Source organism: Schistocerca piceifrons, chromosome 3 (assembly GCF_021461385.2).
Source record: "Schistocerca piceifrons isolate TAMUIC-IGC-003096 chromosome 3, iqSchPice1.1, whole genome shotgun sequence".
NCBI classification, from domain to species: domain Eukaryota; kingdom Metazoa; phylum Arthropoda; class Insecta; order Orthoptera; family Acrididae; genus Schistocerca; species Schistocerca piceifrons.
This window is the reverse complement of record NC_060140.1, coordinates 921,599,875-921,612,264: the sequence shown is the minus strand read 5'-3', so window position 1 is coordinate 921,612,264 and position 12,390 is coordinate 921,599,875. Positions and strand designations below refer to the sequence as shown.

The following is a 12,390-nucleotide window of genomic DNA, read 5'->3' as shown; positions in this document are numbered from 1 at the left end:
AAAGCATTCTGAGCAATTCCTCTTTCAAACGGAAACTAAGAAAGGAAATGTTGTGACGTAACAAGACTGTTACGCCACACTGAAGTAGCCAAAAGAAAGGCACGCGTACACACACGCCGACTGGCGTCAAGTCTGGAACAAGATACGTTATGACTGCTATCAAGAAAATACGTAGCTTTGGAATATACTTAACTTTATTTATTTATTCCTTGTGATACATCTCTCTTGGCTATACAAATGAGACTCGTAAGATACATGCACTGTTACAATTGGCGCCTTGCTAGGTCGTAGCCATGGACTTAGCAGAAGGCCATTCTAACTGACTCTCGGCAAATGAGAGGAAGGCTTCGTCCGTATTGTCGCTAGCAATGTCGTCCGTACAACTGGGGCGAGTGCTCTATCGTATCTCGAGACCTGCCTTGTGGTGGCGCTAGGTCTGCGATCACACAGTGGCGACACGCGGGTCCGACATACACTAAATGGACCGCGGCCGATTTAAGCTGCCACCTAGCAAGTGTGGTGTCTGGCGGTGACACCACATTCCTCCCCCGCAAATCGGCGAACGGTCGTGTGATAAGGCTTCCGCCCGCCGTGGGGAGGGCCCCATGTTGACGTATGCGATGAGGTGGGGAGCCTAACAACAGGCGAGGCTGTGCCACCCGCACCCGGCCATTCGGTCCGAGGGGATCTAGGAAACGCCTGAAAACCTAGTCCAGGGTGCACGTCAACATGCGGTGTATGCGCCCGTAATGAGACAGGAGGGGCCGAAGGGTGGACCTCCATTGCGTCGGGGTACCCGACGCGCGATGACGTCATGTGGTCCGGAGCGGGCAAGAGGTCCATGGCGGAGGACGGCTGGTCACGGGAAGCGATCGGCGGCGCGTGACCCAGGGAGGCGCTTGGCGGCTGCAGCGAAGCGTCGAAAGCGGGCGGCGCCGGCGGGAGAACAGGCGGCGGCGGCGGCTGCTGCGGCGGCGCGTCGCCATGGGGCAAAATGGAAGGCATCGTCGGTAACACCTGGGGATGAGGCGAGCCAGTAGATGGGTCCCCAGGGCGCAGACCGGACGGCACCGTCGCTGAAAGCAGACGGGGAGCGGCAGAACCCGTGCGACGACAGAGGCGCAGCTGATTGAGATGCCGACGCACCTCACCAGAGGCCCCCAAAACCAAATACATCGCGCGGCCGAGGCAGCGAAGAATGCGCCCTGCGAGCCAACGCCGTGAACCTCGATAGTTGCGATAAAATACAACGTCGCCTGGAGCAAAAGCAGGAGTCTGCCGCTGCACAGGAACCTGATGCGGCGGATGCAGCAAAGACATCAAGGTGCGATGAGGACGACCGTGGAGCAACTCAGCCGGCGAGCGACCATCTCGGGGCTGAGAGCGATACGAAGACAAAAAAAGCAACAACGCGTCCTCCCGAGAATGCGACTCTTTCAACTTCAACATCTGTGACTTGAAAGTCCGGACCAATCGTTCAGCGGCACCGTTTGACTGAGGCAAAAACGGCGCGGATGTCAGATGTTGAATACCATTGGCCTGGCAGAATGACTGAAATTCTGCGGACATGAATTGTGGGCCATTGTCGGAAACAATAGTCTGCGGAAGACCTTCAATGCAAAAGATAGCAGACAACGCTTGGATGGTGGCGGAGGACGTCGTGGAAGACATCCGGACAACAAAAGGAAAATTACTGAAGGCATCGACCAGAACCAACCATCTAGCATTCCAGAATGGACCAGCAAAATCGATGTGCAAGCGTTGCCAAGGGGAAGTGGCTTTTGGCCACGCAAAGACTTTCCGCGGCGGCGCGGATTGTTGTTCGGCACACGCCATGCAAGAAGAACACATATTCGTAATCGCAGCATCTAGTCCGAACCAAGTACAGTGCTGACGAGCAAGTTGTTTCGTTCGCACTATACCCCAACGTCCTTGGTGAAGAAGTCGTAAGACAGAGGACTGTAACGAACGTGGGACCACGACTCTGGACTGATCATTATCAGAACGCAACAACAAAACACCACGTCGAACAAAAAGTCTCTCCCTGTGAGCAAAAAATCTGCGAACCAACGGATCCTCGATCCGAGACTTTGACAAAGGCCATTGCGTAGCAACAAAACGCAAAACGGTAGCAAGGACAGGGTCAGCAGCTGTGGCTGTAGCGACACGACGAAAATCAATCGGAAACGATTCGACCACTCCATCGGTTTCCGAATCAATGAACATGCAAGCAAGTTCGGAAGAATCGAATGCTTTATCCTCAGCAACAGGCAAACGGGACAACGCATCAGCGTTGCCGTGCTTAGCAGTGGACCGATACAAGATATCGTAGCGGTACTGCGAGAGGAAAATAGACCAGCGAATGAATTTCTGCGCTGTACGTGGAGGTACAGGCTTGTGCGGATGAAAAAGCGATGTCAAAGGTTTGTGGTCTGTGATGATGGTGAAGTGACGACCATACAAGAAATCATGAAACTTAGTAACACCAAACACGAGAGCCAAAGCTTCTTTCTCTATCTGGGAATAATTTCTTTGCGCAGACGAGAGCAATTTTGACGCAAAAGCAATAGGGCGATCATAGGAGCCAACTTTGTGCGCAAGCACAGCACCGATCCCGAAATCCGATGCATCTACCATCAACAAAAGGGGTTTCTGGGGATCGAAAGGCGTGAGGCAAGTATTAGAAAGCAACGCCGATTTCAACTGGCGAAAGGCGCGTTCGCATTCCGTCGTCCAGACGAACGGAACACCTTTACGGCGTAAGCGATGAAGCGGAGCTGAAATGGAAGAGGCATTGCGCACATATTTATGATAATAGTTAATTTTACCCAACACACTCTGTAGCTGCTTCACATTTTGAGGGGAAGGCAAATCTTGTATGGCACGGAGGTGCTCCGGACTCGGATGTATGCCTTGGGCATTGATGACATGGCCCAGGTACGGTAAGTCACGAGCAAAAAACACACACTTGTCCTTCCGCAAGCGAAGACCATTTTGTCGCAAGACCTGAAATAATGTTCGTAGGTTCGCAAGATGATCTTCTTCTCTCTGTCCGGAGATCACTATATCGTCCAGATAGTTTGCTGCAGTAGGGACCGACGCACAAATAGTTTGTAAATATTGCTGAAACAATGCAGGGGCGGATGCACACCCGAACGGCAGTCTTTTGAACCTGTACAATCCAAGATGCGTGTTAACCACCAATACACGCTGGGATTCGTCGTCCACCGGTATTTGCAAGTACGCATCGGCTAGGTCCAACTTTGAAAAATATTTTCCCGGGCACAGTTTAGCAAAAAGATCTTCCGGGCGGGGCAAAGGAAAAGTAGCAGTCACTAATCGTGGATTCACTGTGGCCTTGAAGTCCACGCAAAGTCTCAATTTTCCGGAAGGTTTTGGCAAAATTACTAAGGGTGAGGCCCAGAGAGAAGCTTGCACACGTTCAATTACACCCTGTGATTCGAGATCGTTTAATGTTCTTGCGACCTCATCACGCAATGCGTGGGGAACATTGCGCGCTCTGAAAAATTTCGGTTGCGCGTTTACTTTCAGTTCCAATTGTGCTTCATAGTTTTTAGCGCAACCTAAGCCCGGTGCAAAAATGTCTGCAAATTCGTCACACAGACGAGAAACACTGTCTGAAGGCACAGTTTGATTCACCGATAGGACCTGATTTACAATAGACATGTTAAACAACTGAAATAAATCTAAACCAAACAAGTTCACTGCAGTAGAAGAACGAAGAACGTAAAATGACACAAGTTTTGTTTGTCCCTTGTATGTTGCAAGAAGGCTGCACTGTCCTAACACACGAATTTTCTGTCCTGAATATGTGGTTAGCTTAACATTTGCGGCACGCAACGGAGGTTTGCCCAGTTGTTTGTACGTGTCGTGATTGAGCAATGAAACAGCAGCTCCGGTATCGTGCTGGAATGGTATGACCTTGCCATGAAAGTCCAAATCTACAAAAAGTTTATTGTCCTGCTGACGACAAGAGCGACTGGTTTGTGCAATTTGAACAGACACTGGTACAGAATCACTTGCTAATTGACGTGATTTCCGGCGACGTCGACGCACAGTTTTTGTGGGACGAACACAGTCACTGTTAGAGAAAGTAGCACTGGATGGGGTGGAAGTTTGTTGTTGTTGTTGTGGTCTTCAGTCCTGAGACTGGTTTGATGCAGCTCTCCATGCTACTCTATCCTGTGCAAGCTTTTTCATCTCCCAGTACCTACTGCAACCTACATCCTTCTGAATCTGCTTAGCGTATTCATCTCGTGGTCTCCCTCTACGATTTTTACCCTCCACGCTGCCCTCCAGTACTAAATTGGTGATCCCTTGATGCCTCAGAACATGTCCTACCAACCGATCCCTTCTTCTGGTCAAGTTGTGCCACAAACTTCTCTTCTCCCCAATCCTATTCAATACTTCCGCATTAGTTATGTGATCTACCCATCTAATCTTCAGCATTCTTCTGTAGCACCACATTTCGAAAGCTTCTATTCTCTTCTTGTCCAAACTATTTATCGTCCATGTTTCACTTCCATACATGGCTACACTCCATACGAATACTTTCAGAAATGACTTCCTGACACTTAAATCAATACTGGATGTTAACAAATTTCTCTTCTTCAGAAACGCTTTCCTTGCCATTGCCAGCCTACATTTTATATCCTCTCTACTTCGACCATCATCAGTTATTTTGCTCCCCAAATAGCAAAACTCCTTTACTACTTTAAGTGCCTCATTTCCTAATCTAATTCCCTCAGCATCACCCGACTTAATTAGACTACATTCCATTATCCTTGTTTTGCTTTTGTTGATGTTCATCTTATATCCTCCTTTCAAGACACTGTCCATTCCATTCAACTGCTCTTGCAAGTCCTTTGCTGTCTCTGACAGAATTACAATGTCATCGGCGAACCTCAAAGTTTTTATTTCTTCTCCATGAATTTTAATACCTACTCCGAATTTTTCTTTTGTTTCCTTTACTGCTTGCTCAATATACAGATTGAACAACATCGGGGAGAGGCTACAACCCTGTCTTACTCCCTTCCCAACCACTGCTTCCCTTTCATGTCCCTCGACTCTTATAACTGCCATCTGGTTTCTGTACAAATTGTAAATAGCCTTTCGCTCCTTGTATTTTACCCCTGCCACCTTTAGAATTTGAAAGAGAGTATTCCAGTCAACACTGTCAAAAGCTTTCTCTAAGTCTACAAATGCTAGAAACGTAGGTTTGCCTTTCCTTAATCTTTCTTCTAAGATAAGTCGTAAGGTCAGGATTGCCTCACGTGTTCCAGTGTTTCTACGGAATCCAAACTGATCTTCCCCGAGGTTGGCTTCTACTAGTTTTTCCATTCGTCTGTAAAGAATTCGTGTTAGTATTTTGCAGCTGTGACTTATTAAGCTGATAGTTCGGTAATTTTCACATCTGTCAACACCTGCTTTCTTTGGGATTGGAATTATTATATTCTTCTTGAAGTCTGAGGGTATTTCGCCTGTTTCATACATCTTGCTCACCAGATGGTAGAGTTTTGTCAGGACTGGCTCTCCCACGGCCGTCAGTAGTTCCAATGGAATATTGTCTACTCCGGGGTCTTGTTTCGACTCAGGTCTTTCAGTGCTCTGTCAAACTCTTCACGCAGTATCATATCTCCCATTTCATCTTCATCTACATCCTCTTCCATTTCCATAATATTGTCCTCAAGTACATCGCCCTTGTATAGACCCTCTATATACTCCTTCCACCTTTCTGCTTTCCCTTCTTTGCTTAGGTGGAAGTAACGACATGAATGTCCATGGGCGAAGGTCCACGATCCTGAGTGTCCTTGGTTCGATTCCGGCGCGAAGCAAAGGGCCTGGAATGATTGTGATTGTCTGATCTGAGCTTTTTCTGGCAAACACTTTGAACATGTCCCTTCCTATTGCAGAAAAAGCAAATAGCTTGGCGTGACGGGCAATGTTCACGCGAATGTCTAGTAGCACACCGCGGCCATGATTTCACTGCATTTGTGTGCTGGCGCGGCACACCTGGCTGAGAGCGCGGCGGCAGCTGTGTCGAAGTGCGCGAGGCCCGGTTACCGGGCCGCGCAGCGCGTCCAGCGGGCCGGTTAATGTTACACACGGCTGGCGAAGTTTCAAAAGATTCCTGAGCACAGTCAAGTGTGTCTTGTCTATCTAATATGTCTATCACTTGTTGAAGGGAGGGATTAACGAGTTTCAAAATTTGCTCCCGTATGCGAACATCAGAAACGTTCTGTGCAATTGCATCACGCACCATTGTATCTGAATAAGAAAGGCCACAGTCACATTCAAAGGCACAGTCCCTAGTAAGTCCTTGCAATGTTGCTACCCACTCCTTATTAGTTTGACCGGCCGTACGTTTTGTACGAAAAAAAGTATACCGCTTTGCAACTACGTTAACTGTTTCTTTGAAATAGGCATCTAAAGCAGACAAAATTTCTTCGTAGGACTGAGTTGCTATGTCGCGTCGGGGAAACAATTTCACTATCACACGGTAGGTGGACACACCAACACAAGAAAGCAAAAACGGCTGCCGCTCATTACCTTGAATTCTGTAGGCGGCTAGGTGAAAGCCGAACTGTCGGGACCATTCTGGCCACGATTCGTGCGCCGCGTTAAAACTGCGAAACGGCGGTGCAACGGCATGGTGTGGCTGCGGGAGCGGTGAAGCAGCGGCTGCCGCATCGGTTTGAATGGCATGTTGACCCTGGACGAGCTGTCCAAGGGCATCCAATAACGCCTGTGTCTGCTGATTCTGCAAGCGATAAAATTCGGACAGTACATCTGGCGAAGCCATGACACAAGTAAATGTAAGCAATTAGAAAGAACTCTTTACTCGTCGCCAATCTGTTGTGACATAACAAGACTGTTACACCACACTGAAGTAGCCGAAAGAAAGGCACGCTGTAGGAAAGCAGCCTACTCACGCTGTAGTAAATTCACATCAGTTTCCATTGTGTGCCAGCCAGTCTGCTGTAACTAGCTCTGACGTCATAAATGTTGCGCAATACCTTAAAAATCAAGCAAATGAACTAAAACTTTTCTAGCATGTCAGAAATAATACTAAATTAATGTGTGTTAAATATCAGTTCGATAACTTCAGCCATTTTCGAAATTTTGACGTTTTTCTGAAAAAATCATTGGCGCAACAGAAAAGAGCTAGAGACTTCAAAATCTATATTCAGATTGATCTTTCATAATGATTTAATAATAACAGTACTTTGGATTTCACAAATTAAGACTTTAGTGGAAATTCATCATTTTGTGGTTTTCATCTCAAAACTGAAGGAAGCAAGATAGATTAAGTAGGCTAATAAATAAGGCTAGGATGTTTAGATTTAAATAGGTTGGAGGTCCGCTATGATTATGAAGATGTGTAAAGTTTCTTTTTAATACCTATAAAATTATAGCGATAGCGGATCTCAAAAGGGGCAGTTCAGAGCTCATCTATTGCGTGCAGTGTAATTTAATTAATTCTCTCGCCCAAAGTATTTAACTTAGCCACGTCAAAATTTTATTATCAATACTTACCTGCGTGCTGAATGCATGTTTAAATTAAAAGCTTCATCGGCCATAAGCAAAAGAAGCTATAAATTATTATGTAACTTGAAGTGGTGCGTTACTAGCCCAGCGGCTAGTCGAGAGAGCCGAAAAGATCAGGCGTTCCCTTCGCCGTCCGCACCGCGGCTTTATATATAAGGACGCTACGCGAGGAAGGAAGGCCCCAGTTCTCTCCAGACGCTGAATGACACGCCATCTGTGTCGGTAGTCGCGTCGCATCAGTGTATCTGCTACAAACAGCCTCGGGTGCCGTATTAAGTTACTAGAGATACGCGGAACCATGAAAACATTTTACGTGAAGTGTTAATTCTGGAATTATTTTCATTATCTAGCTTCAGTTTGCCTATTGTCGCATTTTCACGTGCCGTCGCGAGACAGACATTCTACCAAATATTTAGCGTGGCTTTTGATGAAATATTTTCATCAAATTATGGCGAGCATTCTTTTTAACATTTAATTCGGACATTTATAGTTGCATCAGCGCATTAGACTCTGAACTGCTCTGTTAGTTAGGTTGTAGGGATACTTGTGTTTTTTATCAGTGAATTTCAGAATATACTCAACTATTTTGGAAAACCGTTTTTGATTAGAAATCCCGGACAATCTCCTAATTCCTCAGAGCTATAAGTTGCAGCTATAATTGTATCTCAAATGAAGTGGGCACTAGGATCTCTATTACTGGTTCCATGTTTTATTAAATCACTTTCTGGGTGCCAAAAAGTAAATAGAGAGCCAGTGTTGAGAACGGCGAAAGACAGCATTAACAACATTCTAAGAGCCAGAAACTGATTCAACTTGCAAGCGTTTGTTACAGCAAATTTATTTTTACAAACTTACACACGCCGCCGCCCCACAACGCGTACACACACGCCGACTGGCGTCAAGTCTGGAACAAGATACGTTATGACTGCTATCAAGAAAATACGTAGCTTTGGAATATACTTAACTTTATTTATTCCTTGTGATACATCTCTCTTGGCTATACAAATGAGACTCGTAAGATACATGCACTGTTACAATTGGCGCCTTGCTAGGTCGTAGCCATGGACTTAGCAGAAGGCTATTCTAACTGACTCTCGGCAAATGAGAGGAAGGCTTCGTCCGTATTGTCGCTAGCAATGTCGTCCGTACAACTGGGGCGAGTGCTCTATCGTATCTCGAGACCTGCCTTGTGGTGGCGCTAGGTCTGCGATCACACAGTGGCGACACGCGGGTCCGACATGTACTAAATGGACCGCGGCCGATTTAAGCTACCACCTAGCAAGTGTGGTGTCTGGCGGTGACACCACAGGAAACACTTTAATGTAATACATTTGAGCTACCTACAGGAGTGGACAAAAATATAGAAGCACAAAAAACACAACTCTTCCAGGTTCTGTGGGAGTGGTGGTACATAAACGTTGACTCTAACGAAACCCCACAGGAAGAAGTCAGAGGGTGCCGAATCCGTTAACCGAGGAGCCCAGCTGAGACATGCTAAGTCCTCCTTGACGACCAATCCAACGGTTCGGTAGAGTTTAATTCAGATATTCGCGTACTTGGTGACTCGAGTGAGAGGGTCCCCCGGCATGTTGAAAAATGGAGATATCTTCGTGCTGCCTCGGAAACAACCAGTTTTGTAACATAGCGAGGTCCTGCTGATCGTTAACCGTGTTTCGATCAAAGAAGAATGGGCCGTAAACAGACGATCGGGATATCGCACAAAACTTTGGGCGAATCTCGTGCATGTTCAACGACTGCATGTGGGTTCTGTAGGCCCCAAATTCGAGCACTGTGTTTGTTTACCTGACCACTAACATGTTAAGCCGCTTCATCACTGAACACGATTCGTTGTGCGAAAATGTTATCATTTTCAATAGCATCTGGAGTCTCGTTACAAAATGTCACACGTTTGCGTTTGTCATCAGGACGCAGGGCTTGTAGCAGTTGTAACTTGTAGAGCTTCCTAACCAACCGACGTCTCAAAACACGCCAAATTTTTGTTGCAGGAAGTTGTAACTCCCGACTGTCACGACGAGTTAATTTTTAAGGACTACGTTGGAAAGCAGTTTGAATTCGTGCAACATTTTCTTCGGGAACACGAGGTCGGCCAGGACTCTTTCCTTTACATGCACATCCTGTGTCGATACCATCTGCGAATGTTCCACCTAGCCGGCCGCGGTGGTCTAGCGGTTCTAGGCGCTCAGTCAGGAACCGCGTGACTGCTACGGTCGCAGGTTCGAATCCTGCCTCGGGCATGGATGTGTGTGATGTCCTTAGGTTAGTTATGTTTAAGTAGTTCTAAGTTCTAGGGGACTTATGACCACAGATGTTGAGTCCCATAGTGCTCAGAGCCATTTGAACCATTTTTTGTTCCACCTATTCGGATGATCAATTTTGTACCTCAGTCTGAAACGTCTTTGCACTGTAATCACGGAATTCCACTTCGCAAATTCGACAACACAAAATGATTTCTGCTGCGGAGTAGCCATTTTAAACAAATGACGGTTACCAAGCAAAACAGAAGAAAACTGACATCTGGCGGCTATTAATATAAACTAGACTATGTATTTGTTTCTCCAACAGCCGAGCCGAGGCGCAGCGATCAGATAGTATGGACAAAATAATCCTTTGTAAATACATATATTCTTTTTGGAACAACCTGTATACTGTTATGCAGCTTTATGAATACATTACTGTTTGTTTTTGGCCTCAACAATAGTCTTTGTCTGGTGCGCGCCAGCGTGCAGCGAGTATTGTGTACCAGTGCGTGTCAGATAGTGAGTCGCTGTGTGGACGGGTAGCTAGTTTGCGCTTGATAGCAGCCTCCACTGGTCTGGAGTCTTTATCGTCTAGTATGAATTGCCTTACGTGCAGCGCTCTCACTATGTTGTCTTCGTTCCATGTTCGCCGATTTCTGTGTTAACCTGCGACCGGCACAGACCTAATCTGAACCTGACAGTGCAACATCCTAAAGCCTAGTTTACACGACGACATTGGGTTGCGCCACTCGTTGAGTGGAATGAGTTGCACGCAAGTGGTTTCATATTTGACTGTAGACACCAGTATACACTTCAATTTTGTCGTTTTGTGAGTCCCTGAGTCGCGTCTGAAACAAAGGTTTTGGCAGCTGCACGTCGCAAGAGTTGTGATGGAGATAAAGCTTGTTGCGTGGAATCGCTGCATAAGAAAAAAAAATAAGAAACGTGTTTCGATTCCTGACTGTATGAAGAAAAGACGTCAGCTCGGTTGCTCAGCATCTTTGCTGACATACTTTATAACGTAAGATGCAAGAAGTTCCTTTAATTATCTTAGAATGTCACCATAACTGTTCACGTTTCTTCTAAATAGCGCTAATTACACGATAAAGAATAAAGATACTGTAATGCATGAAGCTCTGTCGCCAGAACTGAAATTACATATCATATTGCGTACATTACAATCGGGAACACACGGCATACTATAAGATACGGTTTTAGTTGGTGATGACGCTTTTTCATTAACGCCATTAATTATTAACATTAAAAGTAAATAATTATTATCATTAACAGCAATAATTATTCGAAGCTGGATGTATTAAGAAGAGAATGGTTTGCAAACCAATCTCTTGAAGATAGATCTGTACAGTTGTAATATTTCAAAATTCTAACGTATGTGAATGGGGAGCACTGATGCGACGTTTTAAGTAGATGAATATTGAATTAAGAATGCAGCTTCCTGAATTTGTATAGCCTTCCCTCCTGACTACAATATTCCTTAACAAAGAGTCGGCCAACTCGAACGGACGAGAGCATTGTCACAGCTAGAGTTACACTTGCTTGCATTTTTCTTAATTCAGTTGTATATGTGGTCCTAACTCAATAAATCTTGCCCAGCAGCTCTGATGTTGTCAAACCATCTATGTTATGATCGCATATGACGGTCTCACGAACAGCAATATGTTGCTTATTTTTGTAATCATCATCACTGAAATCCCACAAACACCTATGCAAAGCATAGATATCCAAAAAACGACCGTTATTCTCCGTTCCCCACTTCATATTTCAGTTTGTCTACACTCTACGAACCTGTGTAATCTCAAAACTCATGCAGCTAGTGTCGCTAAAATTGGAACACGTAGAAAGTGTTTACTTTCCCCAACGAGCTGCGCAAAGGGCACGCAGCGCGCATGCGCAGTGGCCTGCAACCTAGTGTCGTCGTGTAAAGTAGGCTTAACATCAATTAAAACTTACGAGCTCGCTTCCTACGCACCCTGCATGTTAGAGCATTGGAATTATACCCAGCGACCGGATAACAGGGTAGGAGCGCGTGGGAAAATTTAATATGAATGTTTTAATGTTAATGTAGTTTTTGGTGTTTTTCCAGGCTGTATGACGTCAATCACGACGGCTGTATAACGAGACAAGAAATGCTGGAGGTGATTTCGGCCATTTACAACCTGGTGGGTGATGCCAAAGACGCATCACACACGCATCGTACGCCGCAACAGCACGTGGAGAGGATCTTCAAGGTACGTGACGCTTATCGCGTCAGTTCACTAAAATGTGTGACCTTAGTTCTCACTTGTTTATTTATAACTGCAACGCACTGCAGATGTAACCCTCTACATCAAAAGAATTAGAAAACACAGCTGTGTCAGTTATACAGACTCTGCTTTTCTCTTTTCAGAAACTGGATCTGAACCACGACGGCGTGATAACAGTTGACGAATTCATCAACTACTGCTCGGCGGTGAGTCTTCTAACTGATTTTGAATTTATCCTTCTCTAGTACTCAAACAACTCCTCGCGCGTCAGTAACAACAGACTTTCTTTGCGCATTACG

At 45.7% G+C, this 12,390-nt stretch overlaps 1 protein-coding gene across 1 annotated transcript in view; it reads left to right on the top strand.

The window, feature by feature from the left end:
* The window catches only part of LOC124789222 (Kv channel-interacting protein 4-like), a 130,744-nt gene that overhangs the window by 83,624 nt on the left and 34,730 nt on the right, over positions 1-12,390 (top strand). Inside the window, exons 4-5 of the mRNA XM_047256515.1 lie at positions 11,932-12,076; positions 12,235-12,297. Coding sequence (XP_047112471.1) covers positions 11,932-12,076; positions 12,235-12,297 — 208 coding nt within the window. The remainder of the gene's footprint in view (positions 1-11,931; positions 12,077-12,234; positions 12,298-12,390) is intronic.